This window comes from Arvicola amphibius, chromosome 5, assembly GCF_903992535.2.
Source record: "Arvicola amphibius chromosome 5, mArvAmp1.2, whole genome shotgun sequence".
Lineage (NCBI taxonomy): Eukaryota > Metazoa > Chordata > Mammalia > Rodentia > Cricetidae > Arvicola > Arvicola amphibius.
In genome coordinates, this window is record NC_052051.1 from 55,707,674 (window position 1) to 55,725,983 (window position 18,310).

At 38.2% G+C, this 18,310-nt stretch overlaps 1 protein-coding gene across 4 annotated transcripts in view; it reads right to left on the reverse strand.

The window, feature by feature from the left end:
* Mga (MAX dimerization protein MGA) overlaps positions 1 to 18,310 on the reverse strand; it is a 91,813-nt gene that overhangs the window by 7,667 nt on the left and 65,836 nt on the right. For 3 of the 4 annotated variants that reach the window (XM_038329616.2, XM_038329618.2, XM_038329617.2), the window contains exons 14-20: positions 17,653 to 17,947; positions 15,398 to 16,021; positions 10,701 to 10,991; positions 9,052 to 10,529; positions 6,130 to 6,257; positions 4,316 to 4,367; positions 1,268 to 1,474 (exon numbers count right to left, since the gene is read on the reverse strand). In XM_038329616.2, coding sequence (XP_038185544.1) covers positions 1,268 to 1,474; positions 4,316 to 4,367; positions 6,130 to 6,257; positions 9,052 to 10,529; positions 10,701 to 10,991; positions 15,398 to 16,021; positions 17,653 to 17,947 — 3,075 coding nt within the window. The remainder of the gene's footprint in view (positions 1 to 1,267; positions 1,475 to 4,315; positions 4,368 to 6,129; positions 6,258 to 9,051; positions 10,530 to 10,700; positions 10,992 to 15,397; positions 16,022 to 17,652; positions 17,948 to 18,310) is intronic. The other variant, XM_038329619.2, reaches the window with a different exon arrangement.

Below are 18,310 nucleotides of genomic sequence, written 5' to 3' on the forward strand. Positions count from 1 at the left end.
AATTCCTACCCAAAAATGGTATGTGCTAATACTCTTCTGCTATGCATTTTACACTATGATAAACTGTTCTAAATGATATGGGGAATAATATAAAGACACTCGCACACAGACTTAAGAATTTCTGACTTGATAGTGTTGTCTATATTTTTTTTGTCCCTTTCAGGCTGGAGTTCACCAAGTAGGCTAAGCTGGCTGGCCAGTGAGCCCGGAATCTGTCTATTTCTACCCACCCAAAGCTGACATTAAAAGCATGTGCCACCATTCTGTAGTTATTTTTCTATTTATTTGTCCGTGTGTGTGTCTATCACATGTGTGGGTGTGCTGTCAGAGGACAAAGATAGAGTGTTGGATCCCCTTTGAGTTACAAGTGGTTGAGAGATACCCAACAACAATGCTGAAAACTGAACTGGGGTCCTCGAGTAGAACAGCAAGTGCCTTTAAGCTCTGGGTCATCTTTCTAGCTCCACCCAGCATTATTTTTAAAGGTAGCTTCTGGAGTTCTAGAACTCAGGTCTTCATGCTTGCAAGGTGAGCACTCTGTCAACTGAGCTATCCTCCCAGTGCTCAGATTCTGACTTTAAAAACTTAAAACATTTATGGTTAGGGAGATGGCTCATTGGGTAACAATAATAGTACTTACAAGCACAAGGACCTAAGTTTGAATCCAGAGCACTCGTAAAAAACTAAGCATGGCTACACAAACCTGTAACTCTAACATCAAGATGAGGAGACAGGCAAGATCCCAGCTCAATGGCCACCCGGGCTAGCCACAAAGGCAAGCTTCCAGATCTATGAGAGACCCTATCTTAAAGTAATGAAAAAGAAAGTGATAAAGGCAAACACCCAACAGCTTGCTCTCATCTCTGCATACATACTCATGGGAACATGTAAACCATAGACTCGTGTGCTTACACATCACACACCCACAAATCTTCCCTGCTCTCCTGCCTTCAGACACAAGAGAACTTAACATAAAGATTTTCCCCCCTGAAGTATTTATTGCTAATTTACTGGCCCTGCTTTTGACACAGCATCACTCTATAGCTGAGGATGACCTTAAACTGAAGGCAATCTTATTGTTCAGCTTCTCCAATGCTGACATCCTAGACAGGAGCCACCAGGACCAGCCACTAGCTTCACTAAATTCTTAAGTACAAGTGACTCGTTTCCATCCCCCTCAGGCGACAATGGATTTCCTTTATCATAATATCCGTATGACTCTCTTAGTTGAATGTCCATTTACATGTGTTATTTATAGAATACTTACCCGAGTAAGAATGAGACTTTTGGAAACTTTGGAAGAATGAAGTAATCCCAATGTAATTTTCAATTTTTCAAAGAGATCCCTCATTTCACCACGCCGACGTCGCTCATTAGCAGTATGTGTCCGGCGGTAATATGCAAAGGCTTCTGTTTCTTTCTGGGGTTTGTCACTCCAGCAATCATCTTTCAATTTTGGAGAAATTAAAGGAACCTGTCCAAAAACATTGTTTCCTCAGCATCTTTCTTGCTGTACTTGCCCTCTTCCTCCATCCCAAATGATACACTTCTATCTCAGATACACTTTCTGTCTGAACTGTCCTCTCAGGTGTTCATTTTACCAACCTATCGTTCCTCCAAATCTCTTTAACAACACCAACAGTATGAATTCTAATATACATTAACATAATCGTATTGCTTTCCAGTTCAAGTTTTGGTGATTCTCAAATGAGGAGGAAGCACCGGGAGTTAGGAAGGAAAGATCTGGAAAAGCTTATTTATATAATTTATCATCATTAAAATTAGTTTTCAGAACATAAAAAAAAATCACAATCTTGTGTGTGTGTGTGTGTGTGTGTGTGTGTGTGTGTATTCCTAAGACAGAATTCCTCTATGTAATAACCCTGACTGTTGTGACTTTGTAGACCAGGGTATTTCAAACTCACAGAAATGCCTGCTTCTGTCTCCTAAGTGCTGGGAGACACCCAGTGCGTACGCCACCACCAGAGAAATAAAATATTTTAGGGTGACTATAGAAATGGCTCAGTGGTTAGGATGCTTGCTATACAAGCATGAGGACCTGAGTTGACATCTCCAGCATCCACAGAAAAGCTAGGCAGTTGAGTGTGTGCCGCTATATCCCCACCTAGCATTGGACAAGTGGAGACAGGTAGATTTGGGGCTTACAGTCAGTCAGCTAGCCTAGCTCCAAGAGTGAGAGACCTTATCTCAAAAGAGGGGTAGAGGACATAGAAGAGACACTTGATATCTACCTCTGGCCTCCATATCTGGCAAGTACAGCACCCCTGCACATACACAAAAGAGCTTTCACAATTTGGGGAAAGAACAATTGCCATTCTCTTATTTTTGTTTTTCGAGGCAGGGTTCCTCTGTGTAGCCCTGGCTGTCCTGGAACTCAACTCTGTAGACCAGGCTGCCACGAACTCAAGAGATCTACCTGCCTCTGCCTCCTGAGTGCTGAGACTAAAGGTGTATACCACCACCTAACTGTTTCCACTCTCTACTAAATAAACTTTCTATCCAGCCCTTTCTTTAAAAAAAGAAAAATATTTATACTTAATTGTGGTGCTAAGGGCAAGCAGATGACATATGCGAAAATCAGAAGACAGCTTTCGGGAATCAGTTCTCTCCTTCCAACTCATTGATCCTGGGGCTAAACTCAGATCATCAGGCTTGGGGCTAAGCCATCTCACCAGCTCCTTTGGTCATTTCTAACTGTGAGAAATTCTTCAAACACATTACCCAACACCACACTTCCTTGAGTGGCGTGGATTCTTTATCCCTGGCTCCTCCCAATCAATGTTACCACCACACAATTTTTCAGGGAGGTCTTTCTTGATTCTCAGCATACACTAAGGTCTCGTTTGTTTTATTTATTCTATTTCAATTTTAAATTTCCTCATTTATTTATTTGTTGTTTTTCGAGACAGGGCTTCTCTGTGTAGCTCTAGCTGTCCTGGAACTCGATCTACAGACCAGATTGACCTGTCAGAAAACTGCCTGCCTCTGCCTTCCAAGTGCCAGGATTAAAGGCGTGCACCACCACTGCCTGGCTTAAATTATTTTTTTGAAATTATGGACACATATATGTTTATGTCTTTGCATGGGCTTGAGTACAGGTGCCAGCAGGGGCCATAATCATCAGACCCCCACTGAGGTGGAGTTACAAGTGGTTCCAAGCCTGACATGGGTACTAGAACCCCAACTTGGATCCTCTGGAAACAGTACATGCTATTAACTACTGAGCCAACTCATCAGTCCTAAAATGTATTTTTTAGAAAGAAATTACCAAGCCGGGCGGTGGTGGCGCATACCTTTAATCCCAGCACTCAGGAGGCAGAGGCAGGCGGATCTCTGAGTTCGAGGCCAGCCTGGTCTACAAGAGCTAGTTCCAGGACAGGCTCTAGAAACTACAGGGAAACCCTGTCTCGAAAAACCAAAAAAAAAAAAAATAAATAAATAAAAAATAAAAAATAAAAAAAAATTACCAACAACATATAAAGTTGTAAATACATGCTAAGTATATTGGATATATGCCCTTCACCTCTAGCAGGATCCTCAGGAATGACAATGTGTCACATGTTTATGTGTGGCTTCTTTTGATTCTTAAGTAATAATATAAACTTATTTTTGCTGTTGCCAATGATTTTTTACTTTTTCCTACGCATAAAAGGATTTTGTTCACGTTACTCTTGTGTATCTCAGCACTCTAAATACAGTTTCTAACTCTAGTTTTTCTATTCATCTTGAGCAACATGCATAACACATCTTGTCCCTTTGTTTTCAAAATGCTATTAATATCTGTATCTTTCTTGCTATTCTTCCTTTTGAACATGTTTTAAAAATTGGTATCAAGCCAGGCATGGTGGCATTCCTTTAATTCCAGCTCTCAGGAGAGAGAGGAGGACCCCTGTGAGTTCAAAGGCCAGTAAGTTTCCAGACAACTAGAGATACACAGAGAAGCCCTGTCTCCAGGAGGAGTAGGGGGTGGGGATTGATAGTAAATCTTCCATATTTTACTCTTGGGTTAAAAATGTCTTAATTTTAAATCAATTATTTTACTTAATATGTATGGGTTTTTTCAAATAAACAAATCTATTTTCATAAACTATATTCATTTAACTCCTCCAAATTTATTCTATCCTCTGAGAGGGGTAGAATTAAGAAGGAAAAGAGCAGGTAGCATAATTTTATAGAAGGGCCAAGTTAATTTTAATAAATTAAGTCTTTAAAAAATTAACAGATCTTATGTTTCAATCATAAAACAAATGTTACCAATTTTATTAAACAATTATATTAAATACATTCTAAATACCTTTCGACTCTTTTCAGAAGCTTTTTCATCTGTAGAGATATGGCTATGACACCTAGATAAAGAAAGTAGTTTTAATGTTTCACTGAAATCCATTAACATCAATCTATTTCATACCTTTATGAAACTATACCATCCCAAAGTTCCTAAATTACAACCATTTCTTTTCTCCAAGGTATACTAGATGGCTGCAATTTATTCAATATTACATTTTCTCCCTACTATCCAAACAGTTACTAAAATTACAAATTACTGCATTTTCATCCACTGTTTATTTATTGGCAGGGTCTCATCATGAAGTCCTGACTGTTCTGAACTTGGTATGCGTGGATCAAGCTGGCCTCAAACTCAAAGAGATCTCTGTTTCTGTATCACTATGTAGTCCTAGCTGGCCTGGAATTAGCAATGATCCTCTCACCTTAACCTTTCCAGTACAAGTATGAGCCACCAAGGCAGCCCAAAACCATTTTTAGATATAAGAATTGTCAGGCACAACAAAATCCATTTTATGAACCACAGTGAAAGAATAGTATATGTGGAGCTGGAGAGTTGGCTCAGTGGTTAAGAGCACTGGCTGCGCTCCCATAGGTCCTGAGTTCAATTCCCAGCAACCACATGGTGGCTCACAACCATCTGTAATGAGATCTGGTACCTTCTTCTGTCTGACCTGAAGACATTTATGCAGGCAGAATACTGTATACATAATAAATAAATCTTTAAATTAAAAAGAGAAAATAGTATATAAGCTGTCAGTGATTTCTTTTTAAACATTTATAGCCTATGAAACTATATTCCCAGAAAGTTTTTATTGTTGTCACTGTTGAAAACGGTTATTTTAAAAAAGTTATTTTTAAGATTACATTTTCTTTGTTGCTGTTTAGTAACTTGGGTTTAAAATGCAGAACTTTCCAATTAGCTGTCTGAAACACTATTGAATTCAGTAAATATAATTAAGTTTTAAGGGATTTAAACACGTTCACCTTAGGCAATAGGTAACTGAAGGAACCTGTAAAACAGCTCTGGAGTAAAGATAGTCACTTGGAGGCTGTTTTAGGAAACAAGACAAAAGAAGCTGGATTTTCCTTCCTGTCTGTCTTACATGCCAATCCCCAATCCCTACAGAGCTTCCTACATAGTGAGATAGCATACCATAGCACTCCTGTGTCTTTTATCAGTGGCATAAGTAGAATTTCATACCTGTATCTCATTTATTCATCTAGTACAATAACTAAATTTGTAATTTTAATGCTTTATTACTAAAATACAGAACAACTAACATGTTGAGTAATCAACTCATATTAGAAATTATGGAAAATGTGTATGCTATTTCATCTTATACTCTAAACATAGGGCATATTGGTTCAAAGAAATTATAAACTTTTCCAAGGTTAAGTACCTATAAACTTTCAAAACCAGTATTTTATTTTTTTATTTATTATTTTAAAAAGGATCTCACTGTATAGCTCTGGTTGGTCTAGAACTCACTATATAGACCAGTCTAGCCTCAAATTCAAGAGATTGCTTGCCTCAACCTCTGTCTCCCAGCTCCCAGGGACTACCATAAAAACTAGTATTTTAACACAAGTGTACCAGTCTCTAAAGCATGTTATTCATATTTACATGCTACCTGCTAGCAAGAAAATTACTTCCTTATTTCAGTGGCTCATCTAAACTACCCAGGAGGAAAGAAAAATCAGAATACAAACCAATAAACCCTAAGAAAATAATGGAAGTGGGTCTTTCCCCAGAGCTTTTAAAGAAAGTATCTGTTTTAGTTTCTGGTTCCAAACAATCACCCAAAGGAAAGTATGACTTACTGCTGTTTGAAGGAGTATGTGTGAGTTGCTGTGGTCCTCTTGTAGGCAGTGTTAATTTCTTCTGAAAGCTCTTCTATAGTCTCAACATCCACCTGCTCATCATCCTCAATATAGTCTACATAGTTATTCTGAAATATATTATTAGAACAGTAAATAATGTATTGGGAGGCACACATACCTCAAATTTTCAAATGCAAGCTCCCTTAATAAACCAACTAGTTCCAAAGAAAGAATTACCTAACCTGAACTTATAATCACACAAAAAGATTATGTCAGAAAGATAACACAATTAGAGTTAACATCAACAACCATGTTAAGTAATAGGTGTATATTAAACGGCTATCATTAACCTTAGGCTGGAGAGTCTATAGAAGGCTATGTTTGATGTTTTGATATTATTTCTAGAGGATAGCATTCACATGTGATGCATTAAGGCTTTGAATAAAATCTTAAGATCAAATATGCCGAACCCCTCATCCCTCCAAACCCATAAAATCCTGTTTTAAGGGGTGCCTCACAACTAATATCTGATCAAATGCCCATAAATCAACACACATTAATATAAGACAGACATGGAAATGGGATACAACTCCACAGAGTAAGAGCTTTTAAAGAACTTCAGTTTTCAAAAGTAACCCCAAGTATAGTTCCCTATAATATCAGAACAGAGGCAACTGAGTAAAACTGAACACCTGTCCCAGAAACTCATCCAATTCTTTTACAAACTTATATGTATGATGTGAGACAGATATTTTCAAGTCCATCTTTAAAAGCAGTATTATAGCGCCAGAAACTAAAAACGTATTATCTTTATATATATTTGAACTGTACTTCAGAGGCATAATTCAAAATGAGGTATCCCAATCACCTTATTAAAACTCTTACATTTACAATTTTGGAAAAATCATCACCAAATTAAAGGCTCCATAAGGCTAATAGACACTAAATACAAGCTATCATTATAGTGCCCACTTCAACATAAGCATAATTTAAGCAATATATGTTAAATTTAGACAGTGTATTTTATAATTACTCCTACGGAACAAAAATGAACAGAATCTAAAGTTACTAATGTAGGTTTGATTTATAATACTTGAACTGAAGGGTATGTGCCTATTTCATAGATTTATGACACATGTAGTCGAGGATAGCCTCAAATCAGCAATCCTCCTGCCTCTACCTCCTCACAGATATGATTATAGGCCTGCACCCCACATCTATCTACTTCAGATTTTAACTGCAGGCTTTGTAAATAGTATACAATAATCTCAATAGAAGACAAAATAGTTATTTCCTCACACCATTCAAATACAAGTCTAGTAGTAAGTGTCAAGAAAATTTTGACATAGCACATGCATATAAATATGATACAGTATTTATACTTTAGAGATCATTCACATGCTTTCTTTTAGGAGTCAGTGTAAACTTTTTTTTTTTGTCAGATTATGAGTATATCAAAGCAAGAGCCCCTGTAAAATGAAGGCATTCTACAGGCTCTGCAAAGTTAGTTCCACTGATAGCTACAGTCCTCGCTAATTTTAAAGTTGGACTGTTATGTTTTTGTTTATTGATGCAATGTTTACTTAGACTAACCAAAAAGGAGACTGTAAAAATACAGTACATTTGCAATAAAACCTTACAAACTCCATATTCTTGGATTTACATCCTTGAAAAAGATTAGCCTACAGAAAAAGTGTAAGGTGCATATATAAATTATCCAATTTTAGAGCTGTATCCTTATAAGTCAAATTATTGAAGTACAGATATAACACAAGATTAAAATGTTTTAGAGGGTTGTTTTGGTTTGTTTTGTTTTGAGGGGACTGTTTCTGAGACAGGGACTCAAGGTTGACCAAGTCAGCCTCAAATTCAAGAGACCCTACTGTCTCTGACTCAAGAGATATGGATGAGATCAAAAGAGTGTGCAAGCATACTCGGCTATTTTAGTTTTAAAACACTACCTTTTTGTTGCAATTGATAAAGCAATTAGATACCAGTAGAAACAGGAACTAAATATATCTCAAAAGAGTCTGAAATATAAATAGTACAAAGGTTTCGATCATCTGATCCTGAAGAGAGTTGACCATTAAGTTTTTGGACTTCCTGAAGGAGCTGTCTATGAGAGTGGTCAGGAAACCAGAGCCCACAGCATATTTTGTAGTTTTACTGTAATACAGCCACATTCATTCACTCTCATGTCTGTGGTTGCTTCCATACTACCACAGCAATGGAATCATTTAATCTGTAAAGCGTAAAATATTTACCATCTGGCCCTTTTATAGGAAAAAACGTAATGTCTTGCTCTATATCATGCCAGACCCTCAGTTACTTAATTCAGTTAATAGACTCCTAAATAGAAAACCTTTCAAAAAATGAAAAGAACTTGAATTAAAATATAAAACTATAATAAAAGTCACATTGTAAAGGACAATGATCCAAGTCTAGACTATATAAATTATAGCTATAACATACTTAACACTAGAAGATACAAAGCAACTTTTGGACAATTATTATATTGAAGTACCAGGTACTTTGACGTTTTTCTCCTAGAAAAAAATTTCCCTCTAAACCCCTTCTCTTTCATTTCTAAGATGCCCCCATCCATTGTTTCTTATTTTATCTGTTATCAGATAAGCGTCAACCACATCACAGACAATGTGACAGAAACTACAGGGACTTAAAAGATACAAGATGTCTTTTAAATTCACCTTGGTAAGCACTCTATACCATCTCTACTCAAGCCACCTTTATAATAGCAACAAGCAAGACACAGTGTTGCCTTAAACACTAGCCATTTAATAATGATTCTAAACTTAGGCACCCAAATTAATATATTAGGTATTAGTGATACTCTAGAAAAGCTACTATCTCTAATCATTTAAATCCATGAGGTTTCAGTCACAACAAAAATGGGCTCACCACCTTTTCTACATCAACCTCCTCACTCTGGTAGCCAGAAACAACATCCACAATCTCATCAATAGAATCATCGGTTTTCTCATTCTCATCTTCCTCATCCTCCTCTTCCAAATCCAAAACAGTGAAGTCAGCACTGCTTCTCCCACCCTTTGTCTCTTGCTTTGGTTTTATCTGTTCTCTTGGGAGTAGGAAATGACCCTGAAAACGTCTGCTCCCTCTTCTTCCTTTTGTAGCTCTCCTAGGAATGATAGAGAAGGCTGCAGAACTAGAAATGCTACTCCAAGAACTACCCTCAGGTTTTAAGATTCCATCATTCTCAGTAGTTCCGCTTTTCCCAAGGAAATCAGAGATGTCCCGTTCAGAATTTTCTTGACATGGCTTTGTTTCTGTAAAGAACTGCATGTTTGCTTCTTTCTTAGATTCTTGTGAAATTCCAATGTACTTCTGAGTTAAGGGACCCCTCAAGTGTTTTCGCCATTTCTCTCTAAGACTGTCTTTTCCCAGAGAATCTTTACAATCCTTCTTGGCCTCTGCCTTTGAGTTAGATTGCTGTTCCTTAACTTGGGTCCCTAATAATTCAAATTTACTTTCTTCCTTAGTGATGAATAGAAATTCATCTGGGTCCTCTGGACTGTCTGATCCTTGCTGCTGTTGTTCCATCTTCACCTCAGCGTGTTTTTGAAGGCGTGCTTTACTAGCATGCTGGACTGTCATCATATTGACCTTTTCAGAAATGGTCCTAACTTCCAGGACAGTCTGTTTTTCCTTTGGATTGTTCTGACTCCTGTTCCCAGATCCTTCATCACCATCTTTGTCTTCATCTGTGTGAGACCCAGTGCTAGAAGAGTGTTCATAAGTTCTGGCATCTTCTGTAAGGGTTTCTTCATCCAAAAGATCACCCCCATCATCAAATGAATCATTCAAGGTATCTTCTGAGGCATTAATTCCTGAGTTTTGCTTAAGTATATCAGTCTCAGTGTCTACAGCTTCTTCTTTTGATATTAGAATTTTCTTAGTTTCCTCCTCTCTTTTGATGGAGTTTATTTCATCTTTCTGGTCTGCATTCTGAGATTCCTTTTTTACCTGAAGGGAAGCAACATGTTGAAGAATGGAGCTAGAAATAGGCTTTTGTCCTGGGAGCTGCAACAAGGCAAAGCTACCTGACTGCAAAGGAATGAGACTAGCAGTTCCAACAGGCTGCCCTCCAGTGCTCGGTGTTATTTTGCTTTCAGAGACTGTTTTACTTGCTAAGTTTTGAGATTCAGGAGGAGAAATCCTCAGGGTCAGTGTACCAGCCTGAGAGACAAAATTAGATCCAGAGGAAAGCAACGAAGGTGCCTGAGTAATGACATTTACTGTCGGAGAAGACCCAACAGCCTGAATTACAGGATTCATGACAGAGAAGGCAGAGGATGAAGTAGAAGATGACGAGGTCTCAGAAGATTTGGAAGGAGCTGATAGTCGGATTCCCACCACAGATCCTGGTAAGAAAAAAGAAAGAATTTAAATCACCACTGCTCATCTCATCAAGTCTTTTAAGATATGATTCCCAGTTTAAGAGACTGAGAAAGAAAAAGTCTAGTATACCCAATGCACCACATGGTCAAGTGATTCAAACACAAAACCCATCAGAAAGATCTCTAACTTAATACCTGGGTTCCGAAACACCACAGGCTGTAAACTGGGCTGGGTATTAGAGCCTCGAATCTGATGTAAAGGTAAAAGTTGAACAATCTGCCCATTGGGGTGTCTGAATAGATTCATTCCACTTGGGCTCCTAACAGGTTGTAAGACCATCCGCTGTCCTGGAAGCTGTGGGTTTTGTATTGGTCTAAGAGTAGGAGAACCCTGCTGCACTGGAATCAACAACAATCGAGGTCCAGTACGTTTCACATTATTAGGAGAGATCTGTGGAGTAGTCACTGGAATTTGAGGGTTATTTTCTGAAAAACAGAAAAATGAGAAGCTATCAGAATTTATCTTTCAGAATATATGGGTAAAAATATGAGATTAGATCTAATAATACTGCAAGTAATGTCTAACTTGAATTATAAAGTTAATGAAGTACTGTCCCTCTGTAGTATACTATTCATAGTTAAGAATATAATTTGCTTTGTTTTATATCTTGAGACAGGGTCTCTTTATGTAATCCTGACTGTCCTGGAATTCGCTATGGAGAACAGACTGGCCTCAAGCTCAAAAGGACACACCTGCCTCTGCCCTAAGAGCCAATTTAAGGTGTGCACCACCATACCTGGATCATTATTATCATTTTAGAAATCACATTGCCAGTGATGGTGCATGCCTTTAATCCTAGCATTTGGGAGGCAGAGGCAGGTGATCTCTGTGAGTTCAAATCCAATCTGCTCTACAGAATGAGTTCCAAGACAGCCAGGGCTACACAAAGAAACCCTGCCTCAAAAAATAAAAAACAAAAACAAGACATTTCAAACCATTAATAACAACAAATGAGATTTAATGTTTAGAAGAACAATTCAGAAATACAAGATGAGAAAAGATAGTATTTTAGGATACTAGGGTAAAGAAATGGGTATAATGCTACTAATAAGTACAAACAAAACTGATCTAGTATTAGTTCAAATTAGTACACTTATCTGACATTGCTAATAAATATCTCAAGTTTGCTATTTTATTGTCTGTGAAAATAGCACTATGCAACTAGAACAAAAACATGCACCCAAGAGCTAGAGAGACGGAACAGAGAATGCTACTCTTACAAACGACAGTTCAATTCCTGGCAACCATGTTGGGAAGCTCAAAAACTGCACGTAACACCAACTCCAGGGAATTGAAAGCCTCTCCTAGCCTCCAGTGACACAAGCATAAAAGTACACATAAACCTTTGTAAAACATGCATGGAAATGGCTCATATTAGGAACACTGGCTGCTCTTCTATAGAACCCAGGTTCACCCTTACGACAACTCACAACTGTCTGTAACTAAAGCCCCAGGGGAAACCAACATCCTCTTCTGACCTCCATGGGTACTGTACACATGTGGTGCACAGACACACGCAGGCAAAACACTCGTACAAATAAAATAATTTTTTAAAATGCACCTGTTTGGAGCCGGGCGGTGGTGACGCACGCCTTTAATCCCAGCACTTGGGAGGCAGAGGCAGGCGGATCTCTGAGTTCAAGGCCAGCCTGGTCTACAAGAGCTAGTTCCAGGACAGGCTCTAGAAACTACAGGGAAACCCTGTCTCGAAAAACCGGAAAAAAAAAATAAAAATGCACCTGTTTGGGCATAGTGACACACATCTGTAATTCCAGGACTTGGATGGTAGAAGCAGACAAACCTCCAGGGAGTTCAAGGCCAGCCTTGTCTACACAGAAGTTCCAGAACAGTCAAGGATACACAGTAAGACCCTCTCCTATGGGAAGTGGGCATCTAATATGATCTAAGAAACATACACAATAACTTTTCAGGTTATTAGTTTAAAGCCTAATTTACCACTCCATTCAGACAAAGAAATCTTTACTATCCCTGAATATGTGATTATTCAATTAAATGTGCCAAAGAAATAGGGGGAAAAGGTAGGGGGTAGAACAAATAAAAAGTCAGTTACAAAGTATCTAAGCTGAGATTCCCTTTAAGAGTTGAGAATATATTCAATTTATTATAAAATTGAAATATGAAATATAATAAAAATGAAATGTCTTAATTTTACATTTCAGGTAATATGTGAATACAGATTACTATTATTTATGGAAAATTCCATTTCAGTTTTAATCCTTTGACTAAATAAAAAAAGTACACATCTTTTTCCTGCAGTATTGAGATTTGAACCTAGAGTCACACACATGCTAGGAAAACAATGTATTGCTGACCTCTCCTTTTTGTGTGAAACAGGGTTGGAATTACAGGTATGTACTTCTTTATCTAGCACTAAAGTACTAATTTGTCTTATTTTTTTATTTTTGGTTTTGCTGTGAAATAATCCTTCTGTATGCTGTAAAGATTTGTCACTCATACTGATTTAATAAAATGCTGATTGGCCAGTAGCCAGGCAAGAAGTATAGACAGAGCAACCAAACAAAGAGTGATGGGATGAGGAAGGGTGGAGTCAGAGGAGTCGCCAGACAGACAAAGGAGTCAGACATACAAAATAGGACAAAGGTAAAAACCACAAGATCGGGACAGCACATAGAAAAATAGAAATGGATTAAGTTGTAACAGCTAGTTAGTAAAAAGCCTGAGCCATTGGCTGAGCATTAATAACTAGCTATATTAAGTCTCTGAGTCAATTATTTAGGAACTGCCGGTTAAAAAATAGGTACAGGACTGCAAAGTTAGCTCAGCAGACTACTCTTGCAGAGGATCTGGGTTCAATTCCTAGAACTCACATGACTTGTTATCAACTATAACTCTGGTCCCAGAGTATTCAAAGCCTCTTCTTATCTTCTCAGGCACCAAGCACACATGTGGTGCACATATATACATACATGCATGCATGCATACACACATACATACATACATGCAAAACACAATATAAAATTAGTCTTAAAAACAATTTAAATAATAGATATAAACAGGAACATTAAGTAAATGATAGAGGACATTAAAAGCAATATACCTGAATAACTGAGGTCTGCAAAACAATGTAACTAGAAAAACTAAACTAATTTGGGGACAAAATTTAAAGTATGGAGACTAGTTGAGGGTACAGTTCAGTGGTAAAATGTTTGCTTCTACATAAGTACTGTAAAACAAAGTGTAGAAAAAGGTTGGAATCTACAGCTTAGAAGCCATTAGATCAGTGGGTAAGTTCTTCCTAAACAAGCAAAAGGAATAGAGTGTGAATTCACATGATACATACAAATGTTGGGTATGAGTGGCAGCCTACCTACAATCCCAGGTTGGGAAGGCAGAGAAAGGATCCCCAGAGCAAGCTGGCTAGTAGTACCAGCCATACCAGTGAACTCTGGGATTCACTGAGAGACCAGCCTCAGTGAATAAAATAGAAGAGAGATCAAGGATAATTCCTGGTATCATATCATCCTCAGGTGCCTCATACAAACCCATACATTCCAGCACACATACACACATGAACATGAAAAATAGGAAAAGTGTACGAGAGAGTTGACTCATCAATTAAAAGCATCCAGGTTCAATTCCCAAGGTGACTTTCAACCATTTGTAACTACAGTCCCAGGGGATCTAATGCTCTTTTTGGACATGCAGGCAAAATACTCACGCATATAAAAGAATAAATAGAAAAAATTTTAAATGCAAAAAGTTAAAAGTTAAACTTAGAAAACTAAAATGATAGAAATGAACTAAAGAGATTCAAAAGGAAATCAAAATAGCATCACCTACAAAGATCTCACCTCCAAATTTACACAGTATGTTAAATTAAACATGTTTTTACAGATATATATAAGCAGAAGACAAATTTTCTTTTCAACAGACTTACAAACTAACTCTATATGAATTAAAAGTCTGAAAGGGATTTGGATCATGAAGCCAAAAGCAAAAATATTTACTAGGGAAAAATATCAGTAAGATAGAATTGCTGCTGAGTGGTTTCTCCGTTGCTCTTTCCTCACATTAGTACTATTATCACTTGTGTGTGTTTACGGTATGCATGAGCATACGTGTGCACAGGTCAGAGGACAACTTTGTGGAGTTGGCTTTCCTTTTCCACTTTTATATGGGGTTCCAGCAAATGAACTCGGATTGCCAAGGTTGGACAACAAATGCAACCCACTAAGCCATTTCCCTAGCCTCCCTACATAAATTCTTTGGGAGGACTAAAAAGAATTTATTTACTTATTTTAGAATCATATTTTTAGCTAGTTGCAGGGGCTGGAGAGACAGCTTAGCACTTGTTGCTCGTGCATAAGACCTACATTCAGAGGACCCCACAACCTCTTTTGGCTTTTGTAGGCACTTCATGCATATGGTCCACTGACATACAAGGATACATAAAACATACAAATAATTTATTTAAAAACTATTAAAGTAGATAGGTATATCATTTTAAATTCATTTAACCTAAGCCAACTTAAATTTGGGGCTGGTAAGATGGCTCAGTGGTTAAGAGCACCACTGGCTTTTCTTCTTCTAAAGGACCTAAGTTCAGTTCTGCGTACCTACAAGGTGGTTCACAACAGTCTGTAAGTGGCACACAGCCTTAATCTCAGCACTTGGGAGGCAGAGGCAGCCTGAGCTCTGATTTCAAGGCCAGCCTGGACTACAGAGCAAATTCCAGGATAATCAGAACTACACAGAGAAACCCTGTGTTAAAAAAAAAAAAGCAACAGATGGACAGACAGACAGACAGAGAGAGATAAAAATAAAGCAGACTGTAACAACTACTCCATACCTGGTCTCTGGCTCACTGGTGGGTTTCCATTAATTCCTGAGAGTATAATAGGTACAGAACTCAGTGATGAAGTTGGTGTGGTCACCATGGAGGAAGATGCAGCTGTGGTTACCATGACTATGGAGGTGGAGGCAGTGGAAGCAACAGGAAGAGTTATAGTTGGAGATGCTGCCAATGATTTAGGAAATGCAACTGAAGCCACAGGGCTAGTAGTAATCCCAGTAGTTTTTATAAGGTTCACAGTGGCTGTAGACTGGGTAGATGTTACAGGGGTAGTGTTGTTTGTTTCAGAGATCTCAACAACCCCAGCAGCAGAGGCAACAGAAGAACAAGTAGCTTCTTTAGCTCCCGCATCAGAAATAGCAGACATAGATGTCACAGCAGGAACATTTTCTAAAAGCATTTGAGGAGAAGTAGTGACAGCAGCAGTCACAGTGCTGCACACCTGAACTGGCTCAGAAGAAACCACAGGTGTGACAACCATTACTGGAGAAGGCCTGATACTGAACTTCTGTGGCCCTGTCAGGGGTTGGGGTGTGCGAACTCCAGGTATCTTCTGCTGCAGGGCTCCAACTTTGCTCATCACAAACTGTGTGAACACACCGCCAGGAGAGGGCCGAGCCGCTGCAAATAAAAATTCCCAGGTCAAAAATGTTCACTTCTCTTACTGTGCCCCCTCTTACTAAATAGCTGTGATTATTAATATTAGTTGCATCCACTGGGTCATTTTCTTTCTTTCTTTTCTTTTTAATTTTTTTGTTTCTCGAGGCAGGGTTTCTCTGTAGCTTTGAAGCCTGTCCTGGGACTCTGTAGACCAGGCTGGCCTCAAATTCAGATTCTCCTGTCTCAGCCTCCTGAGTGCTCAGATTAAAGGCATGCTCCATCACTGGTGCAACAACTATGCTTACCAATATTAGTTGTGCCCACTGGGCCACTTTCTTAATCCACCTACATGAGCCAATTTCTACCCACAAAATTCAAACACTTTCCTCAACCCAAAGCAAAGCTTTATAATTCTGATTAAAAAAATAAATAAAACTGAGTGCTCTGACTCAACTTTTTCAGGCTACAAAATACATCTAAATTCTAGAGAGGGGGGGGAGGGGAGAGGAGAGGAGGGAGAGGGGGAAGAGAGGGAGGGAGAGAAAGGAGAGAGAGAGAGAGAGAGAGAGAGAGAGAGAGAGAGAGAGAGAGAGAGAGAGAGAGAGAGCGAGAGCACGAGCGCTGGGTACAGTGGCACATGCATTTAATCCCAGCACTAGGGAAGCAGAGGCAGGTGGATCTCTGTGACTTTGAGGCCAGCCTGGTTTACAATAGTTCCAGGCAGCAAGGGCTACATAGAGAACCAGTCTCAAAATACACAAATTAAAAAAGTGCAGTCACTAACCTTATCACCTAAAACATATGAAAAGGAAAGGACAAGATTCCCATCACATACCCTTACTGTTTCTACCATTTCTTCCTTCAGCAGCTCCACCTCTACAGCTGTCCTTTTATGATAGTTAAACACTACATATTTCTAGAATATAAACACATTTCTCAAAAAAGAGTAGTACTATCTTTTATTATTGTTTTAAATTCTAATTAAAGCTGTACTAGAGAGGCAAAAGTGGGCTCTTTTTAAAGCATTAATTCCCCATCCTCCAGCCTTCAGCCAGATAGTTCAACGTCCTGTTAGAAGAATAAAAATAAAGACTTTACTTAACATTCCTAAAGATAACTGAAACAACAAAAGAGGAATTCCATAAACCAGCTGCAGAGCTTTCAACTAAAACAAATCTTTCAAGAAGGCAATTAATTTAGTACAGACCATAGCACTACAATGTTAGGCAAAGATTTCATACACAAGACAGGAATATACAAGAACACTACATTATTTTGAAAATTATGATTTATAAGAGCCTTTTATTTTTAGCCTATACTAACTCATTCCACTAGCTCTTGCTAGTTTCTTAGATTTTCAAGTACAAGGACTATGCATATGGTTGGTATTACAAAACATCAACCCTCACAGGAAGAAGAAAATATTTAAAGCGAAATCCTAAGTCTTTTCTATATTAATATAAAGTCTCAAAGTCTTTAACTTTAAAAGTAGAGTTCAAGTTATCAAATAACATAAACCATTAGAATTATTTTAAAAATATTTAAGAAAGGGCATTAATAACAATGCCCAATTCTGTATTTCCCTACTTTTAAAATATTCATATTGTAATCATTGGCCAACACTAAATTGCAGGCCTTTTCAAACCACTTACCAATTGGCCTTTTTGCTGGAACAAATGCCTTCGGATTCTTCCCAGAGCGATTTGTTGTTGGGCCAGAGGATGCCATTTTGGAATTGGATGCTGAAGGCAATAGGGTGCGTGGTTTCCTGGATGCAGCCACCTTGGCATTGGATGCTACCTTGGAGATGACAGTACTGAGGGTTGAGAGGTCCAGGACTGAGGGTCGCAACCTGCCTGTGATATAAGCAGCTAGCCTATTGGCTGGATGCAATGCCCCCATCTGTCCCAATAGCAACTTAGCCTGCGGGTAACTCTTACCATTAACCTGAAACAAGTGGCAAAGAGAAATTCTGTAAAGATAAAATTCTCTTGCTAATAACTCCTCTCCCTTGACAGGGGTTTCATTTTTATGAGGTGTTTTAAAGTCTATGTTTCAGATGTAAAAAGGAAAAGAAGTGAAGCTTTTCTATTCAGGATAATCCGAGTAATTAGATAGTTAGCATATGATACTTGAACTAGGCTCAGCTTCATTTATAGTTTGGAAATAGAGAATCTTAGAAACTAAATGAGCTTTTACATTATAGGTATGTAAAAGACATAACTGTCAAACAATTCATCTGTTTTACTTTAATAAGCAATTGTGGTTATTAATGAGTCATAAGCAAAAAGCGTAATTGTGAACCACAGA